The following is an 18,120-nucleotide window of genomic DNA, read 5'->3' on the forward strand; positions in this document are numbered from 1 at the left end:
GTTTGATAAGCAATCAGCTAACAGCAACAACAGATCTACAAATATCAGCTACAACTTCACAAGTATAAGCATGAAGTCATGCACTGTAACATGCACTGTATAGGCGTGTGCTATGTACTTGAACACTTTCAAGACCATAAAGCAAATAAAGACACTAGAACAAAGTATTTACTGATTGGGAAATTTAATATTATTTGTCCATTTTAAGATGAATAAAAAATTAAGTCAGTAAGATGTTTATGGTCAAACCACTACCCTTGGAACTCATTGAGATTTGATCTTATATTGAAATCTCTACTCGGCATAACAAATCTCAACCTGGAATCAACTTCAACTGCTACACTTAGACATGTGGATTCCTTTCATCTTTAAGATGATCACAGCTAACACCTTCTCAGGGCAGAATATGAAGTTAAGACAAAACGAAATGACTGTCAGGCCAAAGGCATAAACCTAGTGCGACTTCAGTAATTCAGGAGTTTCTTATCCTTACCGATCATGAGCATCCTGAACATTTGTATAGAAAATGTAATTTGTCACCAGCAACAAAAATACAACAGCAAAGCTAAAACAGCACCAACAGCTGCTGCATCTGCTTGCATTCAACCAACAAACAGTAGTATGTCACCAGCAACAAATTATACGCAGCCAAGTTAAAACAGCATCTACAGCTGCTGCATCTCCTTGACATTCAGCGAAGAAACAGTAGTTTGTGAACAGCAACAAAATTACAACCAACAGCAAATATAACAGCATCAACAGCTGCTGCATCGTCTTGTGATTCAGCCACATTGACTTTTCACGGACCCAACTATAGAAGGCCAATAATTCCCATCATAAGTAAATTACAAACAAGGTATACCATCACAATATACCATGCAAGTATATTTTGAATCAGAAAAGCAATAAGAAACAAAAAAAGCCAGAAAGAAAATCCACAGAAGCGTAATTATAAACCAACAGTAGAAATCTTAATATCACAACACCATTCCATAATACCAGAATGCAGAGATAACATCAAAAGAAGTTCTGGTTAAGTACAACAAAAAGAAGTTAAACCTTATAAATAAGTTTGGCCAACCAGTTCTAGCAAGCAGAATACAGATGAAACGATCATTCACTTGGGAATGTCCTGATACACAGCATCGACCAAAGCCAGATTATAACTGTGGCCTCCTCCCTTGCTCCTTAATCCTGCAAAATAAAATAATGTTTTTTCATCAAGTTTATACTACAAAAAAACAGCATATGACAGCCACAACTTACATCAGCATCAGAACGTGGCAAGGGGCTGCGGGAACCAGCACGTCTACCCCGCGGTGATATACTCTTTGGAGTTGGAGACCGGTCCTTATGATTTCGTCCATCCGGACTAGCATCCCTAGGAGGAGATATTCTTCGTGGAGAAGGGCTCCTTCGAGGACTGGGGCTACGGCGAGCAGGGGAGGCACTTCTATATAAAATGAAAAGTTAAGACAGCTTATTAAAATAGTTCTCCATGGGGGAAGAGAGATGAGAAGCAGAATATTAATAAGAAAAGGTCTACCTTCCATGAGACCGACTTCGGCTGCGCCTGTCCTCGTCATATTTACCTCTCCCACGACCTTTGTGGTAATCAGGGCTGCGGCTTCTGCTCCGATGACGGTTATCTCTGTCTCTTCCACGGTACTGATCACGGTCATACCTTCCCTTACTTCTACTTCTACTTCTACTTCGGCTTCTCCTTCTAGAATCCTTGTCCCTATGATCACGATGCCTAAGATAAACAAACAAAAAAGGGTGAAGATCAGATTGTGGATACAACTCTTCAACCTCTCTTAACAAAAAAGCAAAATGGCAATCATTCAACTCAAGTACCACACAAAAGGGGAAGCAAGATTATGTGCAAACTTCCACCTTGTTTTAGAGACAAATTTGTTATAGAAGTAGAATATAAACAAAGGGATGACAAGGAAGAGTTAAGAGATTATTCATTTTAAAACGCGTATCCATTCTAAACCAAAAAATGCTTATCCACAAAAGCTAAAACATTTATGCCTTGATGGGATCACCACATTCCACACGCACAAAAAGCTTTGAAGTTATAGCTTGTTCTGTACACAATCCCAAGCCAGAAAACTGATATTAGTATCCAGTCGGGCAGTAGATGATGATGCTAGACATATAAAGGCACCTCCATCTAATCAAACTGAAACATGTTTGTGAACCTACTCAGTTGTTTTGAAATGTTGGCAATCTAAATTGCTTTAACTAATTAAAAACAAATGTTTTCATCCATTTAATCACTAATGGCAGGAAACAAGTAAAATCACAACATTATTGTTATCATAAACATTAATGGCTCAAAGTAAGATAACAATGTAATTGATTTCCCTAATTCCCTCTCAACTCAGTTTACCACATTGAGATGGTTGCTACACACTGCAGAGGAATTGAAAGCATGAAAACCAAATAACGTCAGTATCAACTCAATCAATCAATTCAATCAGAGAAAAAATCTTAGCCAATAAAAGAAGCTTAACAAATCTGCCAATTTATTAAGGGCAAGTTCCATTACAACAGCTGATGAAGAAAGATTGTTTACTAAGTAGGTGTTTGGCCATGAAGACTAAATATTATTCACTTTATTTGAATTTTTAAAGTTGGAGTCGTGTTTGACCATACTTTTTACAAAGAATATTCGAATTTGGATACACCTTTTCTAAATATGAATTAGAGCCTGTTTGGATTGGCTTATTTTAAGTGCTTTTTCAAGCCAAAATAGCTTTGAAGCACGTTTGGAGTGTTTGGATAACTTCAAAAAATGCTTATAAGCACTTGGTTTTAAGCTAAATATAAGTCAAAAGCTAATCCATACAGGCTCTAAATTAGATATTTTACTCGTAATTTGATCATTAGTATAATACTGAATTCATGTATGCCATATTATGCTTTTTCATAGAGTATGTGCTTCAAAGAAAAATAAAATCTTGTATATGGACCCACTCAACAAATATTTGTGTAAATTTCCCACTTCACAAGCAAGATGCAAATAGTTCCTATATTGTCTTCTTTTTTCCAGTTTTCCAGCGCAAAAGATGAAAAACTAACGCGCCACTGTTAACTTTTATAAAATAAGAATGTGAAATTCTTATCATCTGGTACATGCAAATCATTACTTAGGGTGAGAATAGAAGCAAAGGGTGTTTTAACCCAATTAGGGTGAGTATAGAAACAAGCATTTTCTTGATCAGTTACTCCTATCTAGCTGATTGAGAGGGCACCTAGAAGGGGCATCTTCTCCTAATCGTAGTAGATTTCCTTTTCCAGGCTCCAAAGTTCATTATATGACAATTAACTTTTTACTTCTACAACTTGAATGAATACAATTTGAGAATTGGTGACATGGACAGTTGTGAAGTTGTGTGTGTGTAAATATTAAAAAATCAAATTTATTACAGGATCATGTCTTAAATTCCCTATCTTCTTTTATGACCACGCAAAGCACGGGTAAATTGATTAGTGAACAAACAAATTGTGTGCTTTAAAAGAAGCGGTGCACTTCACTTCTTTTCACTTATAAAAACATCGCCGTTGATGTAGAAAGGATGTCTGATAAAAAAATTCACATGAATTTCCCTATAGGAAATATCCCCAATGTTTGATGATGACAAAATCAACAAAGATAATGACCAAGATTACACTAAAACAAACAATTATATTCTAATGGAAATCTCAATGTCCATGATAACACTTTATGTGGCATAATTAAATTAAGCTCTTACCTTGGTCTAGGACTGCGGCTTCTTGACCTCCCTTTTGTCCTTTGTACAGGCTCCAAAATTCTACCTTTGTCACTGATCACAAAAACAATCCTAGTCTATCAGACATGGTTTTACTCCCACAAACAAAAGGTTATTACAACTTAGTTTATAGGATAAAGATGCACCTAAAAATACACGAATGAAAATCACAACTTAAACAAGGAAATCTCCGCAATTTAATGAATACTTGCATCAAACAAGACATACATTCTCTCAGCATTTGGGCCGTACTTCGCAAATCGAACCATGATTTCCCGACCATCTACAACTCTTCCTGTGACCAAATATCAGTGTGAACAACAGCAACATAGGCTACCATCCAAATATTAGTGTGATCACTTACCATCAAGCTTTTCCACTGCCTTTTGAGCCTCATCCTGATATTTGTAACGCACAAATGCAAAACCCCTAGAATCTCCAGTCCTAAAGCACCAAATAAGCATTGTACCCGTCAAAGACTAGAGATACCGCTACATCTTTGTCTATTTCCACATCAAGATAACACCAAGACATCATAAATACATCTCGGTTCATAAGTAATGTAAGATAATCAGAAGTATCACTTGAAAAGGAGAAATCATTTCCTTCCCACTCCATTTCTTTATATAATGGTAACGAATACCTGCATCCTTCCACCTAACAGTGCAGGTACCGACTAAAGCCGCTCACCAAGGGGAAGGCAAATAGGAAGAAATAACACAACTTAAAATAATAATTTGAATTATGTATTATATTACAACAACATGACAAGAGACTAGGATATACGCAGACCTTACCCCTACCTTTGTGCGGTAAGGAGGCTGTTTACAAGAATTATGCATTATATTAATGGTCATCAAATAGTATATCAGGATAATGTTTGAAAAGTCTGTTTGATAGAGAATATATCAAATGAATTTATATTTTCAAAAGTTGCAACACATACAAAACTCAGACTCGTCAAAGTTATAAGTAAATTACATGGTGATATTATTAGTTTAATGATGTCGAACAATTTAGATCGTCCTGGAATAAAATGTGTCATATAGGCATCAAATAACAAAGTTGGTGGAGAAAAAATAACACAGCAATCAAAAATAACATCACAAATACACTTATGCAAACAATAAGGGTACTGAAAAAGCCGAAGAGACTTCCGCTTCGTAAACACGGCCAAATATACAGTAATAATACTATAACAGTACTTATTAACGCTTCTGCAAAAAAAAAAAAGAAGTATGAGAGAGAAAAGAACCTTCGGTCTCTAGGGATAAAGACATCGACTACTTTTCCATACTTATCGAATAGAGGAAACAAGTCATCAGCAGTGGTACCTGTACAGGGAAACAGTAATTGACTATCAGATTCAACAACTTTGCTAGAAAAGAGAAAAAAATTGCAGAAAATAGGGAAAGAGAAGGGATAATTACGAAAAGTAACGTTGAGAACGAGTAGAGAGTAGGTGTCTTTGATGTCCGGAGGGCCTGATCTACCGAAGTGAGACATCGCTGTTCGCCGGAGTGAAGACTGATAAGGTTGATGAATGGTTAGGGTTTGAGCTGTATGGATGCTTGTAGAAGGAAGCCAATGTTGTATATTTGGTACTTTATACCAAATTGCCCTCGATATATTTGAAAAGGGTCAGTTTATGCCTCCTATTTGGAGAAAATGATAATAATAGTCCCTTATGTTTTTGGATTGATCTAAATCTGTCTTTGAAATATAAATATGAGCAGTTTTAGTCCTTTAACTAGTGTACCAAAGCACTGTTTTGCCTCTGCTATATTTACATAAAAAAATTATTACTAAAATATAATGATAGATAGTTTTCCCACATTGATTCTGAACTCTTGAAATTACCAATTAATGAATTAGGTTTCTTAGGGCCCGTTTGGCCATGCGATATGGTATCATGATATGAAATCATGAGATGAAATTGAAGGTTTGTTTGGATATGCGATATGGAATTTTTGTGTTGTATATTTTCTCATAAACATAAAAATTCCACAAGTTGTAAAACTATTAAAATAGTCTCAATTGTTTATTCAATCTTATCAAATAAACAAAAAATTATAAAATCGCATAATAAATTATTACAAAGTTATTTATTCTCCACTTAAGTAATTGTTTCATCTAATTTTAATTTAATAAAAAAAATTAAACATAAATTGTACATGATATGCTCATATATCTCGACTACTATTACAAATAACCTATCAAGTAGGAAAAAAACATACACTAGTCAGTAAATATTAACTTAGAAGTTAAATACACTAAAATAAAAATTAACAAACATCGCTGACTTCTAACTATTTACAAGAAAAACCAATAGTTAAATATTATAGAATAACGAAATTTTAAAAAGTTACCACAAGTTTGAGTCAAAAACACTTCTAATAAAATTTAATCAAAAAATTATAACTAGTCCACTTGACTAAATATTAATAACTAATTGATTAAATTTTTCCCAAGTCCTCAAACCATTGGACTTGATATTCTTCAGTCATGTGAACGAACATTTTGCGAATACTAAGATTAAGAAAGTGCGGCACCGCCAATGAAAATTGTCTTTTATCAATATTATGCTTAGTCATAAGATTAAGACGTTTTTTTTTATTATGAAAAATCAAAAAAGTATTACTCCATTCGTTCTTATTTATATTCACCAAATGAATTTCTACTTTATCATTTATATTCACCAAATTTAAAGTAATAATAAATTTTATATTTGTGAGAATAATAAATTTTAAAAAGTAATGATGTGATTATAAATTTTATTTACATATGAAACAAATGGTTAGTAGATATAAATGTGGGGTTGTTTTAACAAAATATAAACTCATGGATCAATTATTGTATTAAAATATCTCAAATCATGATATGGAATCACCATTTTATTCCATATCATGGTTTTTGGAGAATATGGTATCACCTCTCATGATATGGAATCATGAGATGGAATCAGTGTAAAATCGCATGTCCAAACACTAATTCCATCTCACAACATCATATCGTGATATGGTATCGCATGGCCAAACGCCTGCTTAGAAAGAGGAAAAAGATGAACAGCGAAATTGTGTTTCTTGATTATTGAGATTTTGTACTTCTAATGGCATCAATAATTTAATAATACATGATTATGCCCTTTAACTTAGCTTTATTTTATATTTTGCCCCCAATTTTGAGTGTGCACAATTAGACAGATAAACTTGTATAAATAAATAAATACATTAGTCTTATTGGCACAATACATGTGGGACACAAATTGTTATGTATGATGTCACGTAGGACGTGTGTGTCTATTAGTTCAAATTTATCCAAGTTTAAGTATCTAACTGTGCACACCCAAAGTTGAAGAGCATAAATGTGAAATGATGTCAAGTTAAAAGGCAAATGAGATGAATTATTGCCGCAAAAGAGAGAGATTTGGGCGTTTGGTCATGGGATGAATTATTGTCGCAAAAAATGTTTAGTGTCGATTGAGTTCACCCAGAGTCATTAAAGCCTTTAACAACATTTATAGAGTGTTGGTTATTAATATCAATATTATATTTATATTGCTAAAAAATTATGTAAAATCCTTCGTTTCTTGTTCTTTCCCCATCACTTTTACATGTCATATTAAGATTTGACACCCTTATTAGAAAAACAATTATTGACATGACTATTTTACCATACTACTCCTATTGATTGACGTTTAATAATAGGTCTCGAAAATAATTTGGGTAATAAGTAATTAATATGAAGAGTAAAATTGTCACGCCCCAAGCCTACACCCTGAACGTGGCCGGCACTCAAAGACCATCGATGGCCCCAAGCGGACCCTTGGCATGGCTTACTTAACTCAGCGGAAGACTTAACTCAACAGAATAAACTCAATGCAATAGTTTAAATGATAACATCTTAGCCAAACTGGCAACCTATGTCTCAAAACAAAGTATCTGCAAATTCATAAATGAGAGACTCAATTCTAACTGTCTGACTGTCTATGAAGCCTCTATAATACTGAGATGGATGTTGGGACAGACCCCACAACATCCTAATAAAGAAAACTAGGAAAGCGAAATAAAAGAGTCCTCCAGAATGCAAGGAGGCTCACCATTGACTCTGGAGTGCTCAACTGGATCAACGGCGTGCTGGATGCTGATCCTGGTTACCTGTGTCTGCATCATAATAAGATGCAGGCCAGTTGGCATCAGTACATTGAGTGTACGAGTATGCGAGTTGGAATACTAAACAACAACTTACGCTTGAAAGGAGTACAAAGGAACATTTACCTTGGCTCTATTTAACTCATGGATAACTGAACTCAATATAAAGCAATAAGACACATGCAATATAAAAAAAAAACTTGTAAAACTGTGTAAACAACTTAGTTCGTTAAAGATAAAGCAATAACAAACTCAACTTTACTTGTATATAAAAGTAATATAACTTTTGTGGGAGATTCTCTAACCGACAACCACCACTATGAGCCTAAGTGGTGATATATCGTCTTGCCCACGCTGCCAGAACTGTCATATACTTTGTCGTCATATAGAACGCTTAACTTAGTGGATCTACTAGTCTATGCTAAAAGCATATTAAGGAATCATCTAAAAAGTATGATACTTTACTACCCATGATGGCAACATGGTTCATGAAGACTTGAGTTAATATGAACTCGCATCCCCATATCGGTGCTCAATACTAGTCCCAAAATATACTTAGCTCATATGTTTGTAAAAACAAAACTCTTTCTTTGAATTGAGATAATTACTCAAAACTTTGCTTAAAAGCTCTCTTGGAATCGATGTTCCCTTTTCTTGTTCAAATGAGAAAACATTTATAAACTCTTTGGGAATACTTAGTTCCATAATAGCTTTTCATGATAAATGAACTCAACTCTTACTATTTGCTTTACTTGAAACTTGAGCCTTAAAACAAAGTTAAAACTTTTAATAAAGACTCTTGAAAACTTTAAGAAACTTTACTTTGACTTGTTTCTTAACTTTTAGACTTGACTCTTAACTTCTTTGACTTTGATCTTAACTTTCCTTGAATTGGATTATGGATTCAAGGTTCATGATCTCATGTTTATGGATGATTTCATGATGTTTAGATGTACCTTAGAGTACTGTTAGAATCGACTAGGAAACATAGGTACATCACTTAGGAACTAGTACAAAAAGGTGGGAAACGAATGGGGAGAACTGGCGTCCCTGGCGCTCTGAGTGGCGCGGGGCGCCAACCCTCAAACTTCAGCGGGCTTTGGCTGGCACGATGCGCCAGAGGCCAAAGTTCAGAGGAACTTTTGTGGCGCTCTGGCAGGGGCGACGCCCCATGCCCAGAAAATCCCCGATTTTCTTCTTCGTTTTTCATCTCTAAACCCTCTAATCTTCCCTAATTCTTTCCCCAAACACTTAGGATCAATTGTACTCTCAATACACCATCAATCTAACTCGAAAAACAGTCCGAAAACATGAATCAAATCAACCCCCAAGCATTAACAATTCAACCAACAGGAATTCTACAATTTGTTCTTCAAGAACCTCACTTTTCAACACGTAAACAACTCCAAACCAAAGGATTGAAGGAAGTTGGTGTGTGGGTGAACTAACCCAACACAGAAACATCTCACATACCTTAATAGGGATCACCCCCGACGAATTCCACTCGCAAGCTTGATTGAATCTTGGCTTTTCTCCTTTTCTTTCTTCCTTGCTCTTTTCTCCAAGCCCTAAGCGTGAATATAATTTTTCTAATCTGACCAAAATAAGCTTTTACCCCAATAAATCCCTAAAAACAAATTAGGAAATTAATTAGAGAAAAGACTAATTTGCCCTTCCCGAAATCCGGATTGAGCCTTTCCTCAATCCAACAGCCCAACTTCCAGAAGGCACATCTCACTCATACGATGTCGGAATTTCACAAACTCGGCGGAGTTGGAAAGATCTCTCCAAGGTCTTTCCAACCATATCAATAGATGCTCTTAACTCCTCCTGAGATAGGAGTTATGACCATTTGAAAATGGTCAAAACTCACTTTCTTAACTTAGACAAAATTTCCAGATTTCCTTATTCTTTCCAAAAATCAATATTTTCATATTTTAATCTCTTTATAGTCGTTTCTAGGTGCGAGATGTTACAAAAACATGGAAAAATAATTGTTTTTTCTTAATATGTTAAAAGCAGTGTTTTAAAAGGTGGAGGCGTGAGGCGAGACGTTTTATACAGTATGGGGAGAGGCGTAAGCCCCCCGAGACACGGGGTATAAGTCTCATGGATCTACTAAGTGTACATCTTCTCATGTATATTAAATTTCATAATTTTATTACTAAGAAAATAAGCAAAAAGTAAAACGTTCAATGATTTTACAAATAAATTTTAATAAATAACTAATAATACAGAACAAATATTATAATTATTATTTGAGAAAGGTATTTACTAACCAATAATTTAGAAAAAAAATCGGCTTAAGTCATCCACGGCCCCTTAAAATTGTCCACATATTTCATCTAGACATCTTAACTAGGACTATTATCTATGGAACACTTAAATTGTTCAAAAAATTACCTACTAAACACAAAATACTGATATGACAAAAGAAGTGTTTGTCACTTCCTATGGGCGCGTGAAATTTTTTGGAATACTGTTTTATTTTTATTTTTTCCAAAAAAATTACAATTTTTCTTCTTTTAATTGACAGTTGGCATTTAAATAAACTAAAAAAAAAAATTAATATTTTTAAAAATAATAATTCTTAATCCAAAAAAGAAAGAGCACCCCTACCCCCTTGAAGTCACCTTCTTCTCCAAATTTAAATTTTCAAACACAACTAAAGAATCTCCATTTTTTTTTTGTTTTTTTCTTTTCTATTTCTTTTCAACATTCATAAAAAAAAATGAATCAAGTAACTGAATTTGCAAGAAAAATACCGAAAGCGGATTTTTGAACATTGGGATGAAAAAAGTAAGTCGACATTCCATCTCCATTTCCGGTCACCTTCGAATAAATATCACCATTCAAATTAAATTGTAAACCCACTAATCTTATCAAAAACAATATCAAATCATTCGATAAAATTAATATAGGTCCTCTTGATTTCTCCTTGCAATCGATTTCAAGATGATTAACCATTGGCAAACTTTCTTTCTTCATCACTCTTGTACCGACTCTTTGAATATCTTTCTCTATCACGTATTAGGAATGAAAAATATTTTTTGATAAAATTAATTTGGATCCTCTCATTTTTTCTTTGCAATCGATTTTCGGATGAGTAACCATTGACAAAGTTCTTCATCACTATTGTATCAGTCTCTTTGAATATCTCTCTCTCACGTATTAGGAATAAAAAATATTTTTTTTTAAAAGTTAAACCTACAAGTAATTTGTAGTGAAGTTGGTATATGTGGTTTGAGAAAAAAAATTGTTGAGAAGAAGATGGAGAAGAAAGGGGGTTGGGTAGGGTGGGGTTGAGTAAAATGTGTTGTCATTTCATTTATTTTTAATTAAAAAATAGATATAAAATTAATTTGAAATAATTTTCATTCTTTTTAGCATTAAAAAAAAATCGATAGTTGTTGGGCCAAGTAACACATGTCATCTTTTAATTAGTAATTTTGCCACATCATAGCAAGTGTATCACACACACTTTACTTTTTACTGATTATCGAAAAAGGTCTAATAGGAACAGATTTTGGATAGATAAAAGTGTTCAATAGCTACTAGTCCTAATTGAGGTGTCTAAGTGAATTATGCGGACAACTTTAAGGGGGCGCATATGACTTAAGCCAAAAAAGGTAACAACTAACAACACAAAATTGATAATTGCCAAAATAATCTCTAAAATGAAATGGCATAATACATAAACATGACCCTTAACTTGGCTTCAACGGATAACTACACCCTCCAACTTTGAGTGTGCATAAGTAAATATTTAAACTTGTATAGAATTGAACAAATAGACACATGTGGCATACATGACATAATACACATAGGACGCCACGTAGGACGTAGGACACAAATTTGTAAGGCATAATATATAAATATGCCCTTTAACTTGGCTTCAAATCACATTTATGCCCTTCAACTTTTGGTGTGCACAAGTAGACACTTAAACTTGTATAAAGTTGAACAAATAGACACACATGTCCTACATGACATCATACATGTCATTTTATGTCCTACGTGGTGTCTTACGTGTATTGTGCCAAGTAGGACTCATGTGTATACTTGTTCAAGTTTATAAAGTTTAAGTGCGCTGCCTACTTGTACATACTCAAAGTTGAAGGGCATAAATGTTAAATGAGGTCAAGTTAAAGGACGCATTTATGTATTATGTCAATTTGTAATGTAGGGTGCCATGTAAGACAAATGTGTCTATTTGTTCAATTTTATACAAATTTAAGTGTCTACTTGTGAACACACAAAGTTAAAAGTCATAGTTGTCAGTTGACGCCAAGTAAAGTGTCGTGTTTATGTATTATGCCAAATGAAATCATTAGCTTCCTCACATTTACTAGTCCTTCCCACCCTCAATTAATATTTGCAGTGAGTATTGTTTATGTATTTTTAAAGAAGATTTTTTTTTAAAAAAAAAATGTAAGAGTAATGTCAAAAAATGAATAAAGTTATCTCAAGAACATATATATTGCTACAAAAGTTCTATTCCTATGGATTTCAGACACGATTAACTAAAAAATTATTTATATCAATGTCATTTTCTATAAGAGTTTATTTATATATTTTAGAAAAAATACTACAACTTGGAAAAAAAATGATAACATAAAATATAAATATCATTACACCAATAATAATAATAAAAAATATGTTTTAAAGCAAAATAATAATAATATTAATAATAATAATTTAAAAAAAAGTTAACGCCTGAGGCGTACGTTTTTACGCTCGGGACTTATGCCCCAAATTCTAGGATTTATGCCCTATGAATCTACGACTTCAATTTGTGCCCCAGAGCATTTTTTGGTATGTCCCGCCCCAAGACTCACCCCAAAAACGTTTTTGAAAACACTGGTTAAAAGTGACAAGTAAAAATGAAAAATTATTTTTAGAATAATGGATAAGTAAAAGTAAACAAAGAGAAGTATTTAGACATATATAACATTGGCATAATATATAAATATGTCTTTTAACTTGGTTTCAGTTGACGTTATGCCCTCTAACTTTAAGTGTGCACAAGTAGACACTTAAATTTGTATAAAATTGAACAAGTAGACACATGTGTCCTATGTGACATAATACACTTAGGATGTCATGTAGGACACATAATCGCCATGTAGAATGTTATGTAGGACGAATGTGTTTGTTTATTTAAATTTATATAAGTTTAAGTGTCTACTTGTGCACATCCAAAATTAAGGGTCATAATTGACCGCTGAAGTCAAATTAAGCATCATGTTTACTTTATTAAATGTTCATTTTACTTTTTTGTACAAAATTATTAATAGGAGTAGTGTTTAAATAATGGGCAAAATAGTCATTCAATATTTAAGAGATATTTTGGTAATTTTGCTTTTCAATTTAGGGTTATTCCACTTTTAAAATGGTATGATAGGATGATAAATTGATAATATGATTTAAAGGTCAAAATGCTCATTTAGGAATTTGACACATGATTTTGGTAGGTACCGTTGAGCGAGCTCCGCGCTAGCGTTGAGTATTAGGCGTACGTTTATAATGCACAATCGAACGTCTAAGATGAAGTTTCACAGAACTAAACCCCACACATGAATCTCAAGACGTTTTGTAATTGTCCGTCCCGAACGAGTCCCCAAAATAACCTTTCAAAACAGAGATCTAGGCCAAGAGGACAACAACAACACTTAAATGTAACACGACTCTAAAAGAAAGCAGACACAGGAATGTTAATACCACTCTACGTTTTTTTAGTGTTTATTACTTTAGGCACTTTGTCAAGCACATATTGCTTTCATATTAAACCACAAGATAAGTATTTACAAACGTTTATTTATCATTTAGTAGATAGTTAACTGGTAATTTGTATTTTTCACTTTAATTAACTGTTAAGGTTATATTACTTGACTTGGTGTAAACACCATTGGACAAGCACTTACAGTTAGCTGGATACGAAATTTCAATGCTACATTCTCATCTTTACCCCCACACCGTAGTTCCTATGCCTATACTCCACTCTCATTATATTTGTCTAAATTATATATAAATACTTTTTGTTTACATACTGAACATGAGAAAATAAATAAGAAACCCTCACAATCAGGGGCGGAGGTACACTATGCTCTGCATCAAAAAATTACATCGTATATATAAGTAAAATTATACTTTAATAAGGGGTCGTTTGGTAGGCCGCATTAGAAGAAATAGTTCATGTATCATGTAAGGTATAATTTAGTACTATGTTTGGTAGGAATTTGTGCCTATGTATAACTAATCCATGGATTAGTAATATCTCCTGCATGGTATTATGGGATGTATTACTAATACCTTCCATTTGGAGGTATTAGTAATACATAGGATATAATACCATGGGATAAGTCTATGTAAACAAAAATATCCCTCAAATCATTTTAATTTATTTTGTTTATTTTCTTGATTTTATGATTTATATTTGCACTAGTAAATTTATTTAAATAAATGAACTTACAAATTATTTAGAGAGAGTTGTTTGTTACTAAATAAATCCAATACAAATTTGAAATGTGAGTTGTTTATTTGTATATGACGTTTGTGATTATTATATATGTGTGTGGTTTTTTAATTATTTGTATTTTGAACAATTTAAAAAATTACATACATATTATAACTACAACTCGCAATTTTTATGTGTAAATGTAGATGGTTTATTCAATTTTACCATTGTTGACCGTTTTTTCGATCTTAAAAGTAGATGGTTTATCTTTTTTAAATTGAAAAATGATTTTGTGAGTGATTAATTTATTAAGATGACAATTATTTATCATCAAATAATTCAAGTGAAAAAATAGCAAATATCACAACAAAATTGTTCTTCTCATATCTAGTTAGAATGTTATAGGAAAATATTGTCCGACAATTATCTACCTTGACTCAATTACATAATAATTCAAGGATATAATTGGAAAGAAGTTTTTTATAGAGTTTTAATCCAATCACAAGATGTGGTTGGAAAAAATGATCTTGTGATTGGAAAAAATGAACCAAACACTTGATAAAAATAAATCCTGCATTACTAATCCCTGCACTACTAATCCTTGCATTATTAATCTCTGCATTACTAATTCCTGCGTTATTAATTTTTGTACCAAACGACCCCTAAATGGTTAAATAAGACATTTTGGACACCATCATGTACACTAGAGTTTCTTAGCTCAGCGGTATCTTAGCCCAACACAAAGGTTTATAAATGTGTGCACGCATGGGTTCGAATCCCTAATTTCTAATTATCGTTAATAAATCAATTATGTTTTTAATAATTCAAAATTAATATTATCTATTAAAAATCTTAATTAGAGATCTAATCATAGTTAATAAATATGTTATTTTTTCAACAATTCAAAACCCATATTATTTATTAGAATAATCTCAAATTAGAGACCTACAACTTAAAAATATAACAAAAAAAACTATAGTAAACATTAAATTTTAATCATTTTTTCTTTTCACTAAAATTTTAAATAAAATTTAAAAGTAATTATTTAATTTAAATTTAATAAGCAAATTCTATTTTTTTTCTATAAAGCTACTTAAAGTGAAAACGGCTCTATATAGAATTTCTTTTTAGAAAAACTCATTTGATTTTACTCTTTATTTTTCATATCTTGTTGTTAAGTCACCAAAGGTCGGTGAAATCTTGAAGTATAAAAGTGATTTCATTATAAACTGAATTTTCTCTTTCTCTTTTTTCTTTTTCGTTCACTTCCTATTAAATAAACATGAAAATTCAAGCTAAATTTTACATGGTTTGATTTTAAAAAATTTAGTATATTTTTTAATTAAAAAAATTAATTGTTAATGTTACGTAGTTTGATTTCAAAATTTTAGTGCACCCATCATCAAATTATTTTTTTTACCTATGCGATTCTTGGACACTCTTCGTGAAATTTCTGGGTACGCCACTGCTCACAATCATGAAACTTTGCCTTTTTCTGATTCAACTTGGTCAATGGGGAAGCTATGGATGAAAATCTTCCAACAAATCTCCTGTAGTAACCGGCTAAACCCAAGAAACTTCAGATATCAGTCCGAGAGGTGGGTAATTTCCAAAATGGAACAGAGACCCTGCGTGTGTGACTTTTTCTTCTTGAAATAATTCCAGAGTGCATGTCCCACGATAGTACTCTTGAGTCTTGACAGTCATGGACACATTAGAAGACTAGTGAATAATTCCAAGTCTTTCTAACTCTACCCGTATTTTACAAGCTGAGAACTAAATGCCATTGACTTACAAAGAGTTAGTTATACTTCATTACAATATAAATACAACTACAACCCTGCACAACTTCATCACAAACCAAAAACAATCTTTTAATTATTAGCAATGATGATAGTTCCCACAATTTTTAATTTCCTTCAGTTTTTTACTATCTTATATTTTTTCACAGTTACATTTGCTACCACTGAGGAAGCAACTGCTCTTCTAAAATGGAAAGCAACTTTCCAAAACCAGAACAATACCTTATTGGCTTCGTGGACGCTAAGTGGACCTGCTGGTACCAACAGAATTGGAGCGGCGAGTTCTAATGAGTGTAAGGACTGGTATGGAGTTACATGTTCTAATGGTAGGGTAAACATGTTGAATATGACAAATGCTAGTATCATTGGCACACTGTATGATTTTCCATTTTCTTCACTCCCTTTTCTTGATTATCTTGATCTTAGCATGAACCAACTCTCTGGCACTATCCCACCTGAAATAGGAAAGCTCACTAATCTTTTCTATCTTGACTTGTCCATCAATCAGATTTCAGGCACAATTCCACCACAAATCGGCACATTAACAAAGCTTGGGACCCTCCACATCTTTGTCAACCAATTAAATGGTTCCATTCCGGAGGAAATAGGTCACCTAAGGTCTCTTACTGAGCTAGATTTGAGTTCTAACATTCTTAATGGTTCTATTCCTGTTTCTTTGGGGAATTTGAACAACTTGTCTGTTTTGAGTCTGTATGAGAACCATCTTTCTGGTTCCATTCCAGCAGAAATAGGAAAACTTGTCAATCTCGTTCAACTTTTTCTTGATTCAAACAATTTATCTGGTCATATTCCTCCAGAAATCGGAAAACTTGTCAATCTCGTTCAAGTTTGTCTTGATTCAAACCAATTAACTGGCCATATTCCTTCCGAAATAGGGAAGATGAAGTCACTTGAGGAGTTAACCATAAACACAAACAATTTTTCTGGTCCAATTCCCAAAACTATAGGAGAATTAACTGAGCTCCAACTCTTGTACCTTCATACCAACCAACTTTCTGGTCCCATTCCTAGTGAATTGGGGAATCTGAAAAAACTGAATGATCTGCAGTTATCCACTAATCAACTTTCTGGTCCGATTCCCAATTCTTTTGGCAATTTGAGAAACTTGACAATTTTGTTTCTCCGTCACAACAAACTTTCTGGTTCTATTCCAAAAGAACTTGCATATTTGGACAACTTGGTTGTGATGGAAATGGATGAAAATCAGTTTTCAGGCCATTTGCCTGAGAATCTTTGCCAAGGTGGGAAACTTGTGAACTTCACGGTGAATAGTAACAAGCTGACAGGGCCAATACCAAGAAGCTTGAGCAACTGCTCAAGTTTCAAAAGGGTTCGCTTTGATAACAACAGTTTTACTGGGAATTTATCTGAAGCTTTTGGTATCTATCCGGAGCTGCAGTTCATTAATTTGAGCGAAAATGATTTTCATGGCGAACTAAGCAGCAACTGGGGGAAATGCAAGAATTTGACTGATCTTCGGATAGCCAGAAATAGAATTGGTGGTCGCATACCACCAGAGATTGGAAACCTCAAAGGGCTTCAAGGACTAGATCTTTCATCCAATCATTTGGTTGGCAAGATTCCTAGGGAATTTGGAAAATTGACCTCTCTGGTTAATCTTCTTTTGCAAAACAACCAAATTTCTGGCAATATTCCTATGGAACTTGGGTCATTGACAAAGTTAAATTACCTTGATCTATCAGACAATAGATTGAATGGTTCGATCCCAACGTTTATAGGAGATTACCAGAACCTGTTTCACTTGAACCTGAGTTATAACAAGTTTGGCCAGAAAATTCCGAAGGAGATAGGGGGTGTAACTCAACTTAATGTACTTGATTTGAGCCATAATCTTCTGGTTGGAGAAATACCTCAGTTAACCAATTTGAAGGTCTTGGAAAGCTTAA

General features: G+C 33.4%; 3 protein-coding genes across 7 annotated transcripts in view; 2 read left to right on the forward strand and 1 right to left on the reverse strand.

The window, feature by feature from the left end:
* Window positions 1-18,120, forward strand: part of LOC125814137 (inactive TPR repeat-containing thioredoxin TTL3-like) — a 172,414-nt gene that overhangs the window by 66,833 nt on the left and 87,461 nt on the right. The window lies entirely within an intron of this gene.
* LOC125814154 (serine/arginine-rich splicing factor SC35-like) lies at window positions 173-5,392 on the reverse strand. 5 transcript variants are annotated; one of them, XR_007442109.1, is made up of 10 exons: window positions 5,213-5,391; window positions 5,038-5,116; window positions 4,147-4,226; window positions 4,011-4,077; window positions 3,765-3,836; window positions 1,547-1,756; window positions 1,267-1,453; window positions 1,060-1,194; window positions 494-811; window positions 173-390 (listed from the first exon to the last, which is right to left on the reverse strand). XR_007442109.1 is itself a non-coding variant. In XM_049493612.1 (8 exons), exons 1-8 carry the CDS (start codon window positions 5,286-5,288, stop codon window positions 1,189-1,191), a joined length of 774 nt encoding a protein of 257 aa, XP_049349569.1. In that variant the 5' UTR covers window positions 5,289-5,392; the 3' UTR covers window positions 950-1,188. The 5 variants fall into 5 exon arrangements, 2 of the variants coding, with proteins under 2 accessions (XP_049349569.1, XP_049349568.1); XR_007442110.1 differs by having other exon boundaries at window positions 173-811; window positions 1,267-1,450; window positions 5,213-5,392; XR_007442108.1 differs by having other exon boundaries at window positions 173-811.
* LOC125814112 (MDIS1-interacting receptor like kinase 2-like) lies at window positions 15,813-18,113 on the forward strand (the record flags this gene model as incomplete). The annotated part of the gene is made up of 2 exons (XM_049493566.1): window positions 15,813-15,942; window positions 16,342-18,113. Coding segments are annotated over exons 1-2 (1,902 nt in total), but the record flags the coding sequence as incomplete, so codon positions are not given.

The sequence above is a fragment of the Solanum verrucosum genome, unplaced genomic scaffold (genome assembly GCF_900185275.1).
Source record: "Solanum verrucosum unplaced genomic scaffold, falcon-dt-bn FXZP01000230.1, whole genome shotgun sequence".
In the NCBI taxonomy this organism is placed as follows: Eukaryota; Viridiplantae; Streptophyta; class Magnoliopsida; order Solanales; family Solanaceae; genus Solanum; species Solanum verrucosum.